Source organism: Erpetoichthys calabaricus, chromosome 2 (genome assembly GCF_900747795.2).
Source record: "Erpetoichthys calabaricus chromosome 2, fErpCal1.3, whole genome shotgun sequence".
In the NCBI taxonomy this organism is placed as follows: Eukaryota; Metazoa; Chordata; class Cladistia; order Polypteriformes; family Polypteridae; genus Erpetoichthys; species Erpetoichthys calabaricus.
Window position 1 is genome coordinate 60,233,298 of NC_041395.2, and position 23,446 is coordinate 60,256,743.

Below are 23,446 nucleotides of genomic sequence, written 5' to 3' on the forward strand. Positions count from 1 at the left end.
TACAGTGAAGTTATGAGAAGGCCATGTTAAAGTAATGTGTTTTCAGTAGTTTTTTAAAGTGCTCCACTGTATTAGCCTGGCGAATTGCTACTGGCAGGCTATTCCAGATTTTAGGTGCATAACAGCAGAAGGCCGCCTCACCACTTCTTTTAAGTTTTGCTCTTGGAATTCTAAGGAGACACTCAGTTGAGGATCTGAGGTTGCGATTTGGAATATAAGGTGTCAGACATTCCGATATATAAGACGGGGCGAGATTATTTAAAGCTTTAAAAACCATAAGCAGAATTTTAAAGTCAATTCTGAATGACACAGGTAACCAGTGTAGTGACATCAAAACTGAATATATAGAAGATATAATATATATAATATATATATAGAAGATCATAATTACTCTTCTTCTAAATCTGTGGCTTCTAGCTCTGGACTTGGGGTCTCTGCTACTTTGCTTTCCACCCAAACGTGTTCACTGCTTTCTGTTCTCAGCATTTTCATTTAAAATGCCCTTAAAAATTCCCTTTTTTGGTAACATTCAAAAGCAGTGTCTCTGTTGCTACATCAGAAAATAATCATCTGCCTCATTTATCCTTATTTACAAGGTTTATAGGGTCATTACTGTCACATTTACCAAGCACAGTGAAATTCTTACTTGCCTGTTATAATAAATGTGCAACATGTCACCAAGATAAGTGAGACTAGTTACTACTGTATGATATATCAGGGGTGTGCAACTCCGATCCTGAGGACTGTTGTGTCTGCAGGTTTTCTTTTCTGCCACTTTCTTCATCGGTGACTAGTTTCTGCTGTTAATTGACTTTCTTTCCCTTAATTGTAGTTAAATTGGTTTTTAAGAATCAATCCTCTGAATTGGTTCTTTTTTTCTTACGTGACAGCCAAACAAAAAAGAGATGTGAAGTGAGCCAAAAGATGATCAGCTAAGTCGGGGCATCAAACTCCAACCAATTCCTAATTAGAAGCTGATTCTTGTTGTTAATTAAACCTGTTATTTAATTCTCTGGTTTGTTGGTGCTCTCATTCTGCCACAATAGACATTTCCAAAATGGTTAATATCCTTTTTTTCTAAAAGTACTGTCAAAATGTTTGTGGACCTGAGCAGGTCAACATTACTAAGAACTTCACCTTTCTTTATCTTCAGGTATTGTTTGATGGACACAGGTTAGCTGGAAATGCGTTGGCTTGTTTTGCATCTCATTATTGTTTGGCTGGTAATTAAGGGAAAAAGAAATAATTAAGGAGTCTGAGTCTTAAATAGCAAGCCAATTAAAATTAAGACAAAAGAAATTAATTGCTTTAGCAGCAAAAAAATGGTCACTAATTAAGAAGATGGATGGTATGAAAACCTGCAGCTATTATAGCCTGCAGGATCAGAGTTAGACACCCCTGATATATATGTTGCATGCTATATATATTTAGTGTGTGTGTGTGTGTTGGTTTTGGATTATTGTTAACTGTTCCAAGAAGACATGCAAGTATTTAATTGTGCTCTGCACACTATGTACTACTGACACATAAAAAACTTGAATTTTAAGATGGTTTAGCTAAGTTCATATCATTATCATACTCATGTAACTTTTCATGGACTATTCATGTCTTGGGGAGACAGGGTTAGGGTTGGGGTTAAGGTTGTCATCATCAGAGACCACAGTAATGCTTCACTGTTTGGTGAATACATAATTAGAGTTACTTTTTATTTTTGACATTGAAGTTGCCCTATAATTGAATTAGTGGTCCTAAAGCATACCGGGAAAATGTATCTCAAGTACCAAGTATATAGCATTATTGTCTTCCCTTTTTGTGAGGTACACATGTATTTCTCTGCTCTTTGAGGTCAAAGTGAAGGATGATTCATCTGAAAGGTGGACTGCCCTGGTGGCCACTGCTTGTGTTCTTTGCTCTGTGTTAAGTGTTTACAGGAAGCAAGGTTTTATGTATTAAAACATGGCTCAAGTAGTTCTTTCTGTGAAGTTTTTGATGGAATCTTGAAACTCCCAAATCTCCCGTCGAATTCACATTCACAAGTGATCCAGATTTGCTACATTGTTTCTCTCTGTTTCTTGAATGAGTGTACAGATATGACAGTCATGGAATCCACAAATATCCATGGCTGAACACATCGTTCCCATGCCTACATTGCTGTACCTACTGTACTTTGTGAAACATCATCTTCCTGAGTCGTTTTAGTCACAGAAACACCCGCCAAACACAACCCAGCGATCACCCCTCTTGCAAAGTCACTCAGATCTCTTTTCAAGACATGGTAACCAAAATAATGGGCACCTTTGATCGGCCCAAAATTGTTATATATGAAGGGAAACTAATTGTAAAAGTAATCTGTTACTAACAGCTGTGTCGAAGAACCTGCTTCAATAGAATTTGTACCCCTTATTGAATCAAATGTAAGTTACCTGTAGTTTATATGTTTACATTGCAATACTGAGCACTAAAGAAACAAACAGTGTAATATTAGTAGATGAGTCACTTTTCTGTTTGTCTCTTTCTTCTTATTTGTCTTCACTCACAGAACCAGATCACTTAAGATTTCCACTAACAGGATAAATCACATACCAAGGAAAGCATTCAAAATGCCCACGCCAATCTTGCCAGCCACTTTCTTTCTTCTGTCTAGTATTATAGCAGTAGAACTGTCCTAATGGTCCTAAATATAAATTGAAAGAGACGGGCCGAATGCTGATTGGAGTCTCCCTGGCACGGTCGTTTCATTCCCTGTTGTACTTAGCAGCTGCATGTTCAGGTTACTAGGGTGACGACTTTGGGGACATCTGAAAAGGTTCATTTGGTAGACAGCTGTCAGCATCATCAAGCATGATGACACCTTGAAAAATGACACTAATTGACACCTTTTCCTTCACTTACTGTCACTGAGGTAATGGATCGAGGAGCCTTGGTAAGATAACTACCCTTTCCGTCTTGTGCGCTGGCCCCTTGCAAGATGTACTGTTGTATATTAAAGGGGCCCTCTGCTTGTCAGTATGCTGTCATGACAGATGTATATAGCCTAGCAGCTGTTTGAGTACACAGGATCCATCTGACTTGGAGCTGGCATCCTTGTGACAGCTGTCACAAAAAGGGAAGAAAGAGTATAAGAAAGCAAATACTGGCCTAGAAATCTACATGCTAATTGAAATCAGTGATATTTATGTTAATAATATGTTTCACTTTGGTTTTAGTTTAATATTCTCTCAAGGCACTCATCTTTTTAAATCATATTAGGGATAATGGCTTTGATTCATTGAAGTCATTTGCTTTTCTATATATATATAAATTCTCCTTAAAGTACATGTGGAATAGATATTCTTTGGCCTTTAATTCAATGTCTTTGTAAGTTTAATTTGTCTGGAGGTTGAGTTTATTAAAACCAAGCTTTTAAAAGATGGGCATTCTACGCTTGAATGAAACAAAAAATGAATCAATGTGTAGAAAGACATGTTTTACTGCAGAGAACAGATCCAAATAATGACTCTTAATATGGCTTTCCAAAATTCTATTTTTTAAAGCTGATTCAACCAGTAACATTTGGTTTTAAATGTTTTAGTAGTATAACTTCCTGGTGTTAGTTTTAGAAATACACAAAAAAACACATGGATTTGATTTTTTAAACAGTTCTGGTTGTGTTGCTCCACACTGACATGTGTCAAAGCTCCAAATTTGGTGTCAGCAAATGGATTCAGATCCCATTGTAGTGGTAAACATCACTTGTGTAATACAGTAGATTTTGATTTGTGTAAATGCCCCTAATGGACTGTCCGGCTCTCTTAACTCTGCTGTTTGTGCTTTCTTAAACTTATTGTTTTGCAGAAACAAATTGGGAGACCAGTTTATTTTGCACATTACAACAGTTTTAATGAGAACAGGCCAATCAGTGCATCAAAGCTTGCTAATACTTTTCACCTTGTTTTTCCGTAAAACATATTAGTGGAAAGTTCACAGGCCACTCTGGGCAAAGGGAAAACAGGACCACAAGAGGAACAGAGTAACTAAAAGTAAGAACTGAAAAAAAAGTTTTTGCTTATAAAGTCAAATCAAAGCAGCACTTGCAAAAGGTTGGTGATTCCCAAGTGATGCCGACTTAAATATCATTGTTTGTCAATGGGGACAACTCCCCCAACACCATCAACATGCTATTGTGTTGTAGTAACAGTGCCACAAAATGGCAGTGGCCAACAAAAAACTAAATAAAGCATATTATCAGGTTCAGTTTGAAATGCCCCTAAAGTCAGACTTGCTACCATACTACTTGGTAATGTATCCCATGTTTCTTATACCTGGAATCGGCCTAGTCGCCCAGTACTCTATATGAGGCTTCAGTAGTGAATTATTTGACTTAATCATAACCTATCTTGACATTGTGCTTTATAACCTAACATTATATTAGTCTTAATGGCTTTTCTGTACACTGTCTGCATGTAAACACCCCCAAGATATAACTCTATGTGTTAGTAAATGTCGGGGTGTACGATTTTGTACCTTTCACTCCATGCTCCCAGAATATGGATACACAAGCTAGAAAATGGGTGGATGGATGACCTGTTTGAAAGTAAAATCAGAATGTAATGTGGTGGCTTCATCCACCTCCACTAAATAGCCATCCTTTTGGGACTTTTTCTGGCCTCCTCTGTCTTTCCCCCACCATTTCCTGTTACTGGTTTAGCAGACTACAAGAATTGTGTCTCCTTTATTTTTTACACTCAGAATTCCAGTCAGAAAAGTGCTAAATTGCTGTTGATTTGCTATTAGAAATGCTCAAAATGGAATTAAAGATTTAATGAAAAAGTAAAAGAAGTACATTAAGTGAGTATCGCATTGTTCTAAATACCAGGGGCCTCATGTATAAACAGTGCGTACGCACAAAAATGTTACATACGAACGTTTCCAAGCTCAAATCGCGATGTATAAAACCTAAACTTGGCGTAAAGCCACGCACATTTCCACGGTGGCTCCAACCCTGGCGTATGCAAGTTCTCCGCTCGGTTTTGCAGACTGGTGGCACCCAGCGTCAAAGCAGTGCTACTGTTCCTGTGTGGTTACTCTTTCTTTTTTAGATCCACATACCTGACGCGGTTTTATCATATACACTGAAACTAACTGCATATTATTTATTAGTTTAATGCATCTGATTGTAATTAACCTGTAACAATATCATGGTCCAGGGAATAATAATAATAATTTTTTGCATTTATATAGCGCTTTTCTCACTACTCAAAACGCTTAGCAATTGCAGGTTAAGGGCCTTGCTTAAGGGCCCAACAGAGCAGAGTCCCTTTTGGCATTTACGGGATTCGAACCGGCAATCTTCCGATTGCCACTGCAGATCCCTAGCCTCAGAGCCACCACTCAGCCAAAGTATTTCAAATACCATAGCTGCTTTAGCGTTGTTTCTCTCACTGCACCTTCTTTTTCTTCTTTCAGCTGCTCCTGTTAGGGGTTGCCACAGCGGATCATCTTTTTCCATATTACTCTCTCTGCACCACTCGGAGTATTTATATCATTGTATCTGAGTGTGGAATCGCAGATCTACAGCAGCTGATTGGAAAGAGAATTATCGGTATACAGCATCAAGCACACGCTGCCTCAGCCATGCTGCCTATTTGAACTGCTCTCATATGACAAACACTTCAGAGTCTTTCCTGTAGGGACCTCACGGTTCAGAAACATTTTCATCTCAAGATCTATAAACGCACTCAATCAGTTCATCAGGTGCTCCTTGTAGAACTGTTTGTACTTATAAGTACAATTACCTCACTGTAAACTTGCGATGCAGTTATAATATTGCACAGTCTGAGCCACTTTATAAAGCGTGTATTTGCATATGATGACGATATCATTTTTAAGATGAAATGCAACAAAATATGTTTATTATATTATACAGATAAAACTTTAACATCATTTAAGTAATCTATATTGTTAATAATTAAAACATGTGACGACACGGTGTCGCTGCGCTAGCAAGGATCTAGCGCTCCGTTTACGGATTGTTCATGCCTCGTGCTGTATTCTTGCTGGGTCTGGCGCAACACTGGATGGATAGATGGATAGAATAATTAAACATATACTACAAAGATATTTCAATGTTCCTTAAAAGTTTTGAAGAATCTGCGTTCTAAGCTTACAGATGGCTTAACGTCTATTACAGAGCTGATTGTGAGGTGATTGGGTATTTGGAGAAAGAAAAGTAAGGACAGGAATTGGGGGTTAGTACGTTTGAAAGAGACAGTACTGTTACAATAAAGTATTTCATTGGAGGTCACGCATGGAGCAGCAAGCATCTTGCGTGAGGCATGAACAATCGCTGTGCCACCGTGTTCCCATGTTTAATAACATGCTTTAACTCCTATCATCATGAAAATGATATCACGTATACATCTCAGTATTTTAATTATTCAGAGAGCTGTAATATCATGAATGTAATGGATTCTGTGTCCTGTCAGAGGAAGAGAAAGCCCGGAAGTACGTAGTGATTCACACACATAGAGCACATAGAACAGGGGTCTCATACTCCGGGCCTGGAGGGCTGCAATGGCTGCAGGTTTTCATTCTATCAGTTTTCACTGCTGATTAACTTCTTTTCAGTCCTCTGAATGTATTCCTTTCTTCATTAAATGACAGCCAAACAGAAATGAGATGTGAAACGAGCCAACAAATGACCAGCTAAAGTGTGATTTCAAACTCCAACCAATCTCTTAATGAGAAGCTGATTCTTGCTGTTAATTAATCCCGTTATTTAATTCCATGACTTGTTGCTGCTCTCATTCTGCCACAGCAGATGTTTCCAAACCTGTTGATTTTTCTGTTTTTTCTAAGAACACCATCAAAATGTTTTGGTGACTTGAGAGATCAACATTACCAAAACCATCACTTATCTTTATTTTCAGATATTGTGTGATGGGCACAGGTGAGCTGGTCATGTGTTGGCTCATTTTGTGTCTCATTATTGTTTGGCTGCTAATTAAGGAAAAAGAGACAACTAAGGGGCCAGAGTTGAGTTCATTAAAATGCAAGCAAAAGAAGATAATTAGCAGCAAAAAAAAAAAGGTCACTAATGAAGAAGATGGTTAGAATGAAAACCTGCAGCCACTGCGGCCCTCCAGGACCGGAGTTTGACACCCGTGACATAGAAGATCAAATAAAAAACTAAGCATTTAACGTGCTACTTTAGTTATGATGGGATTTGAGAAACTAGTAAATGAAACGATTTTAAGATGAAGTTTATGATGTTCTACTTTAATGACAAAATAAAGTACGTGATTAAAGTGGAAATTTAGAGATTAAAGTTGATATTTCGTGCTTTTTTTCCCACTGTGTGCCTATTTTTTATTCTCTGTACCCTAATAAACTATCATATGACACTCCGATGATGGGCTACGACTCCCCTTTTCACAACTACTTTGATATCTGACAACTTCTTTTTTATTTCGGGCACTGTGCGACTTTGTGAATTTGAGCTTTCGAGTTTCTCCGACACTCTATGTCACTTGATCAAATTCCTTTTGTTGTTTATACCACTGTTTAAACCAACAAATAGTACGTTTTTCCTTGCCTCCACTTGATATTCACTGAAATTATTCTATTTCCCCTGTGGTTTTGCCATTGCCTTTTCACAGAACGCTGTGCTTAAGCGCTATTTATATTGATTTGCATATTCAAAGAGGCGTAATTCTGGGAGGAGTTGGGGCAGGACAGCAGGCGCGTGCACTTGCATTACTTTTCATGCTGACCGGGATTTATGTAGCCGAAGAACATGGAAGTTGGCGAACGCACAGATTTAAAGTATGCATCAGGATTTTTATGTTTGTACGAACATTTCCGCTTTTGTGCTTACGCCATGTTATAGTGTGAGTTCTACGCACGGCGTTATACATGAGGCCCCAGGTGACTAGAAAGTGTAATTTCTAATTGAGATAAATATAATGTATTATTATTATATAATGAAATTCAGAGAGTTCGGCATTAGAACACAATGTGGCCAGTTCAATGTTCAGATTTATCTCTGAATTTCCCCACTAGGATATACCACTTGAAAAGGCATTCACCACAAAAATTTTCTCACTGCAAAATTTATCCTATATTTTCCATATTGCATAAGCACAGCATAGAATATGATTACTCAGAGCACTGGTAGATGCTACAAGGAAGAGGGTTCTATGAAAGAAGTGGATTTGTCTGCCATGCCTCATATAGCTTATGAAATCAACACAAGTCAACACTCAGGCTGTCAATTTGTTTCTCCAGAGTCTGCCATCTGATGTGAAGAACACAGTTACGTATACAGTAGGTCAGATGGGAGTGTCTCATCTTGAGAACTCAACGGTTCTGTTCTGTATGGTGAAATTTGCCCTTTCTGCAGAGAAATTAAATTCTGTTGCAATTGTGCTCTTTAAATTTTTCCTTGTAGTAACAAGTAGAAGTTTAGTGTATTCTCAGTCTATTGCATGAGTTTCTTTGGAATATTTGTAACTTCTGTGTATACATACTTATTTGTCTGACACCTTTATCGAAGGTGACTTACAACACTTGAGATACAATTGATTTTATTTCTTTTTTTTTTTCATTTGGAGTAGAAGCAGTGTCAATATCAGGAGATGAATCTGCAGTCTCAGGGTTTGAAGTACAAAGCCTTAACCATTACATGACACTGTGGAAACACACAGGAACAATGTCTACTAATTAAACAACTGCAATGCATAGCATTTCATCTGCGCTGCTCACGGTCCTGGTGTCTGTTTTCGCACAGTTTGTGTGCATGGTAGACTAGCTATTCTAAATTGTGAGTGAGGGTTCTCAGTAATGGTCTCTGGCAACCCATCCAAGTAGGACTTTTTCTCTCCTGACACTCTAAAATCTTCAACTGGATAAACAGGGTGGAGAGTGATAAATGATTAATTATAGCATTAATTGATTCATTTAGTAAACTATACAGAAAAATTCCAAGTTACCTACCAGCTTATCTTCTTACATAATACGCTACCGTGGCTGTCTGTTTGTCTGTCCAGGATTTTAAATCACCTGTAGCTCGCAAACCGTTTGACATATTGACCTGAAATTTGGTACATATATACTACATGACGTCTACTATCTGCTTTCGGGTGATGATTGACCTCCAAGGTTATTCCTCTTTTTATTTTTATTTTATTTTATTGCAGAATCAACTCTCGCCAGTGGCCAGTCATATGGCGCATACGTATGGGCGCCATTCTCATTCCCTACCACCTTCGCTGTCACTTCCCCTACCTCTTCATATCTTAAATCGTTCTTGAGGCAGACTGAAGACTTAAGTGCCAGCTTAAGTGAAAAATTAAAGAAAACGTACTAAGTAATTGCAACACCAACACTGACTTAATAAGTTTTAACGCGAAAAGATGCCAATGAAAGAAGTGAAGAAGCGGGCCACTAGAAAAGAAGAGCTGCTCAGGAAGCAGCAAGCGCATCAACCTCTGATCAAACGAATGCTAACTAGGAATGCTCAAGTCAAGTGTATTCACTGCACGTTATTGTGCAGTGTGCCGTTACTGGTCATTAATAAAATGATAAGACAGCTACTGTAGATCTCCAGAGGGTGACTAAAACTTATCATAGCATGCATTGTAAAATGGTAAATAAAGACAAAGGAAAAACACTATCCCTCCATTACCACCATGACACCATTTAAACTGATGTGCACTTTGAATGAGGGCCTATAAACAAACAAAAGGCTTTTTATCTTATCAGCTCTTGCAGAGGAGCACTTGGATCAGATTACCGAAGAGCTTTATGGAATGTGGGGATAACACAAACTTATTTAACTCTGTAGTTGGAGAAATAGGACAGTAGCCATTCATAAAGTACAAGTGTCTGGCTGGCACCTTCTGCTTACAAATGTTTCTCCATCTGTGGAGTGAGCTCTTTAAAGTTGAACTGTTGCCGTTGGCTTGTGTTTCTTACACATCACATGCTCTATTAGAAAAGTGTGCTTGAAACACTTTTTCATTTTATTCAGTTTTGTTACTTTAAGAAGATTTTGCTTTTCTAATAAGAGAACATGTTTAAGTAATATCCCAGCTCTGACCTACTGATCTCTTCTTCACGCATTTTCTGACACATTGCAACAACAGAGGAACAATTGTATTTTTTGATTTTGTTTTATTTAGTTTTATTGGAGTTATATTAAAATCTAGTAATAATAATACTTTTGGGTATGTCAGACTTGGCGATGAAGTTCCTATTTTTGTAGCTGGACCATGTCAATTTAAACAACTTCAAATTTAGTGACAGGATGATGAGTTTCCAGTAGAGTTGTACTCTCCCTTTTTTCTGACACCCACTAGCATACTGCCTGGAGGAACCAGTGCTGTACGGAGGGTTAACTGGTACATTGAGTTCAGCTACAATCTCTGCCTTTTGTTTTCTTGTTTCCATGTACTACATAAAATACAAGATATCAGATAATTGAACCTCTCTTCTGTTTTTGAGTTCCGAAACGCATGTTCTGTAATCCTCCTTATTGCTTTATATGCATTTTTATAAGTTCTCACACACATAGAGCCCACCTCTACGACTAAAGACAAAATCAAGGCTAGTTGAGGACTAGCTGGAATGAGCTGCTGAATAGATCATACAAGACAAAGGAGCATGTCGCCAATTCTCTCCAACTTGCTAAAAATATATAAATGAAGGCTATGAGTGAAAATAATTACAAAAATCATCTAATATGACATGGCCTTTAGTGTATTTCATCTTGTCTGTGACTACCTTAATAGTTTGATTTCATTATGTAGAAAAACATCTCTTTAATAGTGCAGAATTCTCATGAATATCACAAATAGTGTGATCTTTTCACACAAGCCCAAATCAGTTCCAGGTATGACCACTTGCCAGTCCACCAGGTGGGTAGAACTAAGGAAATATACAGCCTTCAAATAATACACAATACTCATTTTCTTGAAACAGAATCATATACTTCTCTCATCTATATAGGGTGTTATTTTTAGAATCTTTTTAATATTTTTCTGTGTAATTTCCACATATTTTTTGTTCCTTTTAACTTTGTGTCAAGGTTTTGAACATGTAGATTTCACATCTGCGTTGAAAATATTTTTTTATTTATTTTTAAAGACAACACTTTTTCATATCTTTCTAAACTCTGTTTTTACTATGGGCACAGTCATTTTTTGTACTGGTTGCTGTGCTAACTAACACAGGCAGGGCAATGTGTTACATCATTGATGTAACTGCATAAAGGACAATCTTGAGGATTTCTAGGTTGCTATTGAATTGTGCTCTGTTCTCAATGAGAAACAAAATATTTCATGTAAAAAAACCAGACGAATGAGACCTGGTCAAAAAAATTTGTGCCAAGGTCAAAAACCAGAACATCAAACCCACCTTTCAACAGTGCTAAACAGAAAATTAAAGTATGAAAAAACAGACAGAGATTCAGTAACCAAGAAAACTGTAAACAAAAATAACCACCTGTAACACTTTTTGAATTCAGATCATGGATGGAGAGGAATTTTATGTGGTAATCTAAATACCATTACGGCAGTGACCCTAGCATTCATGACTTCCCAGTGGATAATGGGAGAATAATCATCATCATAATAACGGGAACACTGTTTCTTAAAGAAACCAATGAACACACCAAGACAAACACGGCATCACAGAACAACATGAAAAAATTCGGACATGAACATGCACCCTAGGAACCAAGTTACCCGAACTATTCTATTACATTTCAGTAATAATTTACCACTCTGGTGCTGATCTTTCTGATTATAAAATAGGTCATTACGATAATAATTGATGAGAAGAATTCATGATTAATTGCAGAATTACGGTATTTGAGGGTTCCTCTAGAATCTAGAGTCTAGAGTGCCTCTTTCTTTTGAATGATGTGGCTGAAAAACTAATCAGCACATTGTCATCTCATAACAGGCTTAAGTTTCGTGTTTGGTATTTTTCCGTCCGGCCGTGTTAGCTCTAGACCGTCCTCAAGAAACTGTGACACACAGACGCACATGCACACAGACAGGCACACACCCATCATTGAGATATCAATGTTTTCGGTATCAGGGGATCTTTAAGATCCAATGAAAACCGGAGATTGAAATTTTTGAATAATCTAAAGCTTTCGCTTCTCCCCCATAGATGATCGGTTATGGTGGGGGAGGGCACAAAGCAAAAAATATAAAACTTTCAAAAGGCAATTTAAAAAATGTTATCAGTCATGCTCTGTAGAGCGGCCATGGATTTAGGTTGGTCTGCTCCTTATATAATAAGACACCTCCTTCCAGGAGTGCCTCAGCTTTATAGTCCCTGGACTGGAAAGGGCAGAGTCAGTTGCCTTTACTGGGTGCCTTCTCAGAGCTGTGGGTGGAGACAATACCATCAGCGACAGCACCCTGTCATGTCTCAGAGTGGTAGTGCTTATCTCTGATCTCTGAAGGTTTCTTATATGTAATTATCAGCTCAATGCATATCACTTTTCTTTTTATTATCTCATTTTTTATATTTATTAGTATGATCTTTTAAGTTATCTAAATGTCTTTCATAATCTCTTATATATATTTCTCTTCTGGTTCATCCTGCTTCCTGTTCAAAAGCCATCCCGCCCACACACAGCCGACACGGCATTTCTCGATTCCTATTCCTGCTCTTCCAAACCCTTCTCCATGCTGCCTGAGGCCTCCCATACACCCCCACGCCGCTTTTCTCGATTCCTATTCCTCCTGCAACAAAACTTTTCAAACACGAACCTCACTTGCTAAACACAAGAAAAGGCATTCTTCCCAACAACTATATGAGTGCCAGAAATGCAATAAGAAGTTCACTACACAGGATTGTCTGACTAAACACAACAAAACTCATTCACAACTCTTGCAATGCAACATCTGCAAAGCAACATTTCCAAACCAATGCAGTCTCGGCAGATATACACACAATCCTCTTCCCGTTACCACAGGTACTTCTTCACCTAATTCTTGTCTTCCCGTCCAAGAGTACAACATTGGGACTCCAGACCAGCAGTGCAAACACTGTCATGCACTATACTGGCCTGCTGAGTGTAATACATCCAACAAGCACTCGAGGTGCTGCCACAATGGTAAAGTAGCTTTACCACCTTTGAGGGAGCCACCTGTCTCTTTACAACAGCTTCTTACACAGCAAACATCAAAAGCTAAAAATTATCGTGAACACATTTGAGAATACAACTCTTCTGTAGCGTTTGCTTCCATGGGTACACAGATAACTCAACCTCCAGGCCACGGACCATACTGTTTTAAAATACACTGGCAAATTGATCACCAAATCTCTCCACTATACGCTAACACTTCTACCTCTCCAGGATATGGAGTTGTATGTTTTTGACACAGCACAAGCTACTGAAGTACGCTTACAAAATAAAGCAAACTCTGCATGCAACGAAAATTTACTTCTCCAGCTAGATTCCATGCTCAGAACCATCATCTCCTTCGCTAAATCACACAAACACATGCATGAAATCGCTCAGTGCAATCCAACAGCATCTGTATGAATGGTTTTCAAGGAAAACCCTAGGCAGGATTTACGACGATACAATGCCCCGACATGTCACACCGATGTTGCAGCGATTTTTGTCTGAGAAGATGGCGAACCGCATGCCGAAAGGGACATTTGCATCTATCCCATAGGCAACTCCTGTAAATAAATTTCCACGCTCAATATGAATTGCGATCCTATGGTTTACCCACTTTTATTCCCTTACGGAGACATTGGCTGACACAAAGATTTACAACATGTTCCAGATAAAAGAACCACCAAGCAAATAAGGCTTACTCAATGCCAATTTTATGCGTACAGATTAGCAATGAGGAATACATTTAGTATTTTGCACTCCAGCAGCAAACTATTCCAACAGTATGTTGTAGATGCGTATGTTAAAACAGAGGGCGCGCGTATCAACTATCTCAGATTACATCAACAAGATCTGCGTGTGGAACTATACAAATGACTATCAGATGCACTGCAAGCAAATGCTGATTATCTGTCATCTCCACCAAAACACCTATTCACAACTGCGTCTTTCAAGAAGTATTTATTTCTTCTTGATTTCTGAATTCCTTTCTCACCGTTTTCTGTTCCTATTCTTACACCGCGTTGGCTAGTATAGGATGTTATACTTGTGATTTGTATTATTAATCATGCAGTAACCTTCAAAATGCTATTAAATTTTTATTTTCCTTTGTTTTATTTCATCTATACTTATTGTAATTGCTCTACTTGATTCTGTACTTGTTCTCTGTATTTGTAATTATTTAACCATAAGCAGGTTTTCATCATTTGATGGGTTTGCTGGGTGCTCAGTTCAAACCGAGTATTAACTACTCCCACATTCTCCTCTCCTACAGCAGATTTATCAGTGTTACAAAATATCTAGTATTTATGTGTACAGATTTAAATGCACTTTCAGTTCCTCTTTCCTTACTTTTCATGGTTTCCTAGGTAGACTTCATTGCAGGGTCATGATTTCTAAATAGCTGCTGACAAGGTCGACTCTGTGCATGTAGTTTGCTTGCTTTGTTTCCAGAGAGTTCCTAACACTTTTAAGTTAAGTTTAAGTTTTTGCAGCGTCAGGTGCTGTTGATGAGACACACATTTCCTTTCTGTTGAGTGCCGAGTGTTGTTTTTTGGCATTAAACTCCCTTAGAAATCATCCTGCTAACAGCATGTTGAGAGTCATGCCCCTGGACTCTTCAGTAAATGTGTGCTTTACTTAATACACTATTATTTTACTTGTACTCAAGCCAGAAAGTCGAGAGACATTTTTATAACAGACGGATTCATGTTACGCCTTCTTACTTGACTTGAGCGACCTTGAAGCTGCGCAACTGTGATATAACGAAGGCATGGGAATAATTTCTCTGTGTAAAAAGATACACATGTTGTATACGAGCTGGTGCTCAGGGAAAGGACTGATGACAGATGCATTGGGTGATTATTTTCATGGTCATCGGTGTTTGATGCAGCTCGCAATTTTTGGCAGACTCCACAGAGTTACAGTTCTTTGCCAGGTTTGATCTTACTGCTGTTCATAGGAAGAGAGACAATAAATTACTTTGATAAAAAACACTTTGTTTCTTCATATAACTGAAGTTTGAAGGCACTTATTTTTGCTTTGAACTGGAGCATTTATGGAAAATCTTAACAAAGAACAGAGCTAAAACAAAGATAAGTCCACATTTATCTGCAAAGATATGATTTAATTTAACTGTGTTTTATTCTTTTTAAGGTCAAGGTTACCAAAGGACTATTAAAAAGCATGATTAGAACCAGAAAGACCCATTGCTGCAAACCAATGCCATATAATTGACTGTTCATGGCTCTGTCATGTCTGTGTTCTGATTGTTCCTTGGTAAATACTTGATGCTCTTTGCATGAAAAAAAAAGTGTTCCATTAAAATTTCACAATTCTTTGTCAATTGTGACGTTTACTTAAAAAGTGCAGCAAAAAAGTATTTGGCGTCCAGGGGTGCATTAACCCCCAAGTATGTGGCAGTTTAAGGGTTAAAGCCCCAAGACGCAGTTGAAACGCCCTGCACCATCTAAGGCTTCTGGGAATGAAAACGCACCTGCATGAATTATAGTACATATAGCGGTAACATCGGTATTTTATATTCTAGCACTGCAGGTGACATATCAGTACAGTACTGTACAGTATACGGGGTTACCTTTACATTCTTTTTTTTAGGTAATGTGTTAAGCTGAGGTTGAAATGAAATAAAAATGTTTTGGGGGCATTTTTAGGGTTTAAACTGTAAAAATAGGCATTTTTTTAACCACATCCATAAGTCGCGATTTTTCACAATTCGCGGATGCTCGAGGAACGTAACCCCCGTGAATTTCAAAGATGTACTGTAATACTGTATATTATAATAAATTACTTTATTATCTAATGATACATTACCGTGAATTATTTTAATTTGAGAAGCTCTGATTGAGCCATCTAAAAATAGGCATTAAAAGTGAAAAGGTCCATTTACTGTTGAGGTTGTTTCCATTGAGTAGAAGGCACACAAACTCACTATAAGCCATGACTGTTACACTCACTGATGATGATCAACATCTTGGTCCTGTCTAGTCAAAATACAGCCCAGGTTTGATGAGTAGAGCCCTTAATATTGTAGTGGGCTGAGTCAGGTCAGGTTATTGTTTTTCGTCCAGATCAATGACTTCTGGACTATGGACTTGTAACTTTACTGGCTTCTCCTATAATCCATTCCTATGTTCATTTTAATTCAGATTTGGGTTGGACAATGGATGGACGGATAGATTAGTGCATGGCTATAAATCTTAAGTAGTGGTTTATTACTCCTTGATTGCTATGGTCTGTTGTCACAGTACCTTCACCTATTATAACTGCAGTGATTCTGAAATTGGTCCCATATGACTGAAATGGGGTTGAGTGTGTGAGTGCCCTGCTCTGAATTACTGCCCTGTTTGGGTTTTGTTCTTGCCTTGTGTCTACTGAGGCAGCTTCCAGTATCAGTACTCACAACTCTGAGTTAGTTTATATGGGTTCATAAACAGATAGATGGAAGGAGGAAGCATTTTTTAAATGAACTCATGCAGAGTCTGTTTATCCCTATAATCTTGAAACTCGCAGCATGAAAAACCAGATCTGACAGTTATGCATCCTTGAATACAAGACTGAGCTTCACCTCAGGAAGAACATATATTTTGAGGGTTTTTTTCCCTCATGGTTTCCTAGCCTTGAGTTTTCAGAAATAAACTGTCTCTTTTAGAAAGCAGAGTCTTGCTTGAACTGCTGTTCCCAGCAGGGAGAAGCTATAGCCATTTTTAGACAATCATGAATATAAAAAAAACAAAAAGACTTGTCTCATTCAAAGGAAGTCATGCATAAGGTAGAGAAGGATATGTAAACCATTATACACCTAACCATAAGTAACATGATGTCATTTTCTGGCCTCTTGTAGTGATGGCTGTTTACTTCATCCTTTTCTTTAACTCCCCACTCGTATTTATGATTTTGTCTGCAGTTTCTCGTCGGTTCAAATCTTGTTTCTGACTTCCCAACTTGATGTTCACTGGTGTGTTGTGTTCTGACTTCCTGTGGGGTCTTACACAGCCAGATGCCAATCACTTTAGCCTGGTGCCTATGGCATTGGACCCTAAACCACAGTCGTATCTTTTTGCATAACAGTGGATGGTTCAATTCACTTGTAAAAATGATTTGTCATCTTGCTCTGTATTTATTAAAGATTTTTTAGTTGTGGTCAGTTTATAAATCTTGGAGTCGTGCTGTCTTATGGCTTCACCTTTTACTTTATTCTACTTTTCATGCCAATGTTTAAAAGGCAGCACTCCTCTTACAGGTTGAAACAGAAGGCCAATACATTAAATGCCCCCCAGTTAATGCATTTATTTTTGAAAACTCCTGATGTTTGCAATTAGGTGTTCTGTAGGGATAAAGAAGTATGTTATAAAAATCAACTCCTTCTTGCTGGCTACGTGAAGAGACGGTACAATGTGCAGATCAGATGTGTGTGTTCCAAGCTTCTGCTGGTGACAGTTGCTGGAAACATGCCAGCCCCCATATTTGATGTGGGAGAGGCAGGTTGTCTCAGGTGCTGTGGAGCATGACACCCATTGCTTGTTTGTTGAGATTGTTAGGACTCTTGCACCTGTGTGGCGGCAGACTTCTAAGATCCTCTGAAACAAGTTGGAATACTCCCTGCAGCTGCTGGGCCAGCCTGTCCCTGGCTTGTTTGCTTTTTGCATCTCAGAATCCGCGGTTACATAAGAAAGAAGGTGGTTTGCGTGCAAAGGGGAAGCCTTATCTGAATAAGGAAGTGTTAAACATTCTGTATTTCACCAGGTGACTTTAGCCCACCAACCAACATTCAATTTTTTTTTTCTAATTTTATTTTAGTAATATCTGTCTTTAATTAGGATTTTATGTTCATTTTGCAGTTTGGATACCCCATATCTCAAATTCAAACTCCAACAGGATCTTGGGTCAGAGTCTGAAAATATATTAAATATTATCATTATTGTATGTTTAGCAGATATCTGTACCTAAGGTGCCATACAGTTGGAATACAGTACATTGCAATCATTTTCCTATATTTTTTTATAAAGAGAAGGTAATACTCTTTTAATATCCTACTGTGACTCCGAGGAAGGAATTGAACAGGCTAATTTACTTAATGTAGCCACTATACCACACTTCTGCATAAGTAACCCAGCTTAGAATTTATTAAGAAATCATTGGGGTATATAGATGCCCACCAAATCTCATTTCAACTGATACTTCATTTATGTGGGCAGAACATTATAAGCAACAGAAAGCCCAAGATAGAAATGGCAAACCCCATCAAAACCCAGGGTTAGATACAAAAAGGGCTACGTAGAATCTTTATAAAATAAAAAGGCTTAATTCCATAAACTGCCCAGAGGCACAAAAGAAAGCTCATTGGAGCACACAAGACAAAATGAAATTGCCTGTAACACAAAAGTAATCCAAGGCTGACAAATCCCAAAACAGATTGCAATAGCAAGGTCAAAGTACAGAGAAGGAGGTCAGAATCATCCAGAAATGTTACTCAGTCAAAGCACAAATCTTTTGAAAGGCACAAAGGTTTTGAAAGACAAAGCTTTTGTAAGACACGAAATGTAACCAACTCCAGAATGTATTCTCAGTGAACCACCAGGAACTGTGGGAGAAGCCTCCAAATTTAGAAGCAGATGGTAGTTTCTGGTGGTAATTGGTAGGTGGCCCCACCTCTTGAGGGACCACCCACAACATGGAACAACATGAAGGCATTGAAGCATTAACACAATCAATAGTAAATAAACTTAAATAAAATAATACATGTAAATGGATCAAAAATAAACCAAGAAGACATAAAACATGAATTTGAACCTCAGCCAGGGGAGAAAACCTGGCTGAGATATAACACAGTGCCTTGCCCTTGTAATTTATTTATTTATTCATCTCCCAGTATTTCATTTCTCAGTTTCTGATTTCCATCTTGTTTTCTGTATTTTAAAAATTTGATTGGCTCAATCTCTGGTTTTGACCTTTGCCTGTTTCTGACTACGTGATTTTCTCATCCACTTTTTCTTCTCTGTGCCTTTGCCTAAAGAACACTGTAATTTGGCATAAGCAGGTTTGCAAATGCTGTTGTTGTCATATGAAGACATAAATATGGTGAAAAGTGGTGTGTGAGGTCTCTAAAATGCCCATCAAGGCAGGCCAGGTCATTCACTAACCTGTTCAGGTAAGGCTGACCCCAAGTCAGTCAGCCCCCATCAGGACTAAAAATGGGGAGCTGTCATTAGAAGTTCAATATATACTGTAAATGTTCAGAATGTACAAAAATTCCCATTGACAGAGGTACCGTCAAAACTCTGGCTTGAATTGCCAAGTTCTAAACAGCAATGTTTGTAAATAATGAATTTATTATGAAAATGTAATCAAAAGAAGCACATAATACACAAAAGGGTGTATGTGAAAAGGCAACTTGAGGTAACCAAGGCCAGATCTATAAACCAATATCGGAATACAAGGATTTGAGCAAAGCATCCAAGAAATTAGAGAATCAATAAACCCCAATATTCACAGCTACTGTAGCTCCTACACAAACTCAGTGACAACCTGAGGGAAATCGTCTAATCCACCAGAATATGCTGTAAAGATGGTGGGTCCTCAGGTGTGAGTCTTAGTGGTTCCAAACACAGAACGCGCAGAATGGTGGTACATTTAAAGATATAGTACAGGAATACTAAATAATAAATGAACCCATCAGAAATCACACAGAAACATGAAAAGCAACAATTCAAATATAACAACAACAGCATAAAACATAAAATATATGTAAGTCCAGGCTGTAACATAACAGCTGCCTTAGGTAATGTAATAAAGAAGCAATGTATACAGAACATATAATCATGGTTGATCAAATTCAGTATGTCAGTGCATTTAAAATCAGTTTTTAGATCAGTTTTTTCTCAAACCTGTCACTCTACACAGCCCATGCTGTGAACTCCAAATTCAGCAATCACGTGCCTTTTTATAAAATAAAGAGAACAAAAAGACTATGATTAATGACTTTGTTGAGGCTGAAATAATTGAAAATGCTGCTCTTCAAAGAGCTGATTATCTAAAATTGCTCACTTTTTTTTTTTGACTTGCACTTAATCAATAGAAGAGAAGCATCATCAAGTTAGCTTTCCCCATTTATTGCAAACTGCTGATATGAATATTTGTAAAATCACAGAACTGGTCTCAACATCCAGTAGTGTATCTGTTCTCACTTGAAAATCAACAAATACAAATGATGGTTTTGCAGAAATAATCTGTTCCTAATGATTTCAGATTCAGTATTAGATGCACAGCCTGTGGACTTTAAGTTATAAGAGGGAACACTGAAGAGTCTTCAAATGCCTTGGAAGCGGATTTCATTTGTGTCAGTAGATGTGGACTGGGCTAACAAACAGCTATAGTGTCAGGCTTGAAATATGTGGGCCGTCTAGCCAGCGTGAATTTGAACAAAAAAAGAAAAGTAACGGGCAGACTTGCAAGCGTATGAGGATTCATAAGGGGTAAACCATGTATTAGAGACTAAGAACAACTGGAGTGAAGGAAAGAGGTTATGACTGTTATTTTATGAAAATTATGGAAAGATTTACTCTCAATATATGATGGAATTTTAGTTTAGGCTGGGATACTGAAGTTGTGCAAGGCAGCTGATGTAATGGTGACAGACTTGTTTTTATTGTAGCTGTTTGATTTTCTTGAGGAAAGTCACAGACTGTTTGGACTGAGTCTCTGGGTATGTCAGACTACTTGACCGGAGCCTTTACCTCACTCATATTATTGCAAATAATCTACGACTGAAAATCGGTGGAACAGTCATGTAGTGTGATGGCCTTTAGGGAGTCATGCCCATGCACCGCTGTATTCATATTCTTTTCTCACACTGCTGCACAAGGTGGTGCACAGAAGTGTGAGACGCGGTCCTTTTGCTTCATCAGACCACGCGTACATATAATTTCTCAGTCTTACTTGCTGCCTGTATCTACTGAAGTGCTGAACAGCTGTAACTTAATGAGCCTGAGTCAGTGGAAAATAACATTACTGTACATGGATGAGTTGCATTTAAAGCGTTTGACACACATTAACATAAGTATTAATACATACTGGTTAAAGCATGCTTGCTGTTATTTCAGTGGTAATGTGAGGGGTTCTCTGAGAGCACTTCACTATATGCGAATTTGTACTATAAGTGAAGCAATGGAGTGTGTCCCTTGCATAATTTGAGGTTCTATTGTATTATTGTATAAATGATTCAAAAATGAAAAATAAGAAATCAACAATGGAACAAGATTTAAGAAATTCTTCAAGTTCAGGTGTATAATGGAGCAGGGTGTCTCATCATCCTTTCTGTTTGTTTTCAGCCTAATGAGTTCAGTGAAACCTAATGGTCTGCTCATATGGGACTAATGTTGCATGCATGCTTCACATTAGGAAATGTCACATGAACACTCTTCAAAGTGGGAAACTTCAAAGATAACTTTGTTGCCTAAATTTGTCATCACACTGACTTCTCACCTCATTTCATCTTATAAATATATAGAAAAAACAGTAAGTTTAACCAAAACTTGCATTTGGCAGTCTCACAGTACTTGGAGCAACGCAATATGCAATCAGTGGATTTCCTTGCTTTGCATCTATCTATCTATCTATCTATCTATCTATCTATCTATCTATCTATCTATCTATCTATCTATCTATCTATCTATCTATCTATCTATCTATCTATCTATCTATCATCAGTGTTAGAAAAGGTGAATACTTTAAAAGAGTCATTGACCAAGAAATGAACAATCAAAAAGAAGCAGGCAAAACTCATTGTCAGAGAGACAGTCAAAATATCTAATTAATTAAGACCAAAACCTAATCCTAAAACTATCTATTCATCCATCCATCTTCCGAACCTGCTTATCAGGGCATGGTCATGGGACAGCTGGAGACAAATCCAGCAGTTTCAGGCACCTTTAATCAAAAAAGAAACCGAGAGAGGTCAAAACCAAAACTATAATTTCAGATTCTTAGCCATAAGAAATCTATAAAAATATCCAAATGCTTAAATACTTACATTACCATGATAGCATCACATGATGACATCTCACATTGCAATGCTGCAGATCATGTGGTAGCAACAGACAGTGTTGGGGAAAAAAAAGTGCAACATGGCAGTGCCCATGGTGAAAGTCCAGTTTAAGACTGCAGTGCAATGATGTCATTACCCTAATGATAAAAATAAACAATGGTTATAAAGCCTGAATAGAATGCTATAAAAATGTGCAGAATTATATTAGTAGCTGTCAAAAGGAAAGATCGTAACAGTCAACTAGTATATGTTACATTTTTAGAAGTTTGATTATTGTTCCTAATTTATTGGCAGCAAGTTTCCAGGTACTTGACCTCAGTTTTCGTATTGTATTGATGTTTTGATTGCTATTACAGTATATGCACTCAGTGGTGACTTCATTGGGTACACCTGGCCATTAAAGTAAATAGCTTGCTTTTTCGAACATCCAATCGTGGATGCAGCAACTCAACATATGTGACATGCAGATGTTTTCAACATAATGTTCTACAACACATTAGAATATACAAGATGTGAAATCTGTGACTTTGAATGTAGTACAAGTGATCATCTCAAAAATTCCTCCAGGTGTGCCAAATAAAGAGGCTTCTGAGTGTGATTTGACGTTCTGTAATGGTTGTTATTGTGAGGCTCGAGGCGCCAGCCAATGAATGTTTCTGCTTGCAGATTTAGAATTTGTAGAATATAAATGTTTTGAAGCAGATTAAAAATACCCAACCCATTTTGACGCGTTGTTTTCCAAATGTCAGACACTTTAGTAAAAGGAATGCTAAATATTAAGATTTTTATTTTTTTTGTTTCAGGGTTACCTCACCCATTTGCTATCACAGTGTTTGAAGACAGCTTGTATTGGACAGACTGGCACACAAAAAGCATCAACAGTGCCAACAAATTCACAGGCAAGAACCAGGAGATAATCCGCAACAAGCTACATTTCCCAATGGACATCCATACTCTGCACCCACAACGGCAGCCAGCAGGTAAAAATATGTGGCATCCTTCTGACACATACAGAAGCTATGCTGTCACTTGGTTGTAATGTTTCTCCATGTCTTCTCTCACAAAAAGAAAGCAGAACAAATATTATTTTAGCAGTTTAGACAGCTGTCACTGCCATGGTTGATTTTTAATGAATTCCTTTCCAGTTTGTCAAGTTTCCACTGGGGTGAATAGAACATCCTGTCCCACTTGACTGAATAAAAAACATAACTGAGTTTTTCATTTAAATTTTGGCCTCAGCCAGTGTCGATGAACCCAGCTTG

General features: G+C 37.9%; 1 protein-coding gene across 3 annotated transcripts in view; it reads left to right on the plus strand.

Annotated features, from left to right (window-relative positions):
- lrp4 (low density lipoprotein receptor-related protein 4) overlaps window positions 1–23,446 on the plus strand; it is a 409,312-nt gene that overhangs the window by 309,352 nt on the left and 76,514 nt on the right. For all 3 annotated transcript variants that reach the window (XM_028793832.2, XM_028793833.2, XM_051923808.1), the window contains exon 15: window positions 22,988–23,164. In XM_028793832.2, the coding sequence (XP_028649665.2) occupies window positions 22,988–23,164 (177 nt within the window). The remainder of the gene's footprint in view (window positions 1–22,987; window positions 23,165–23,446) is intronic.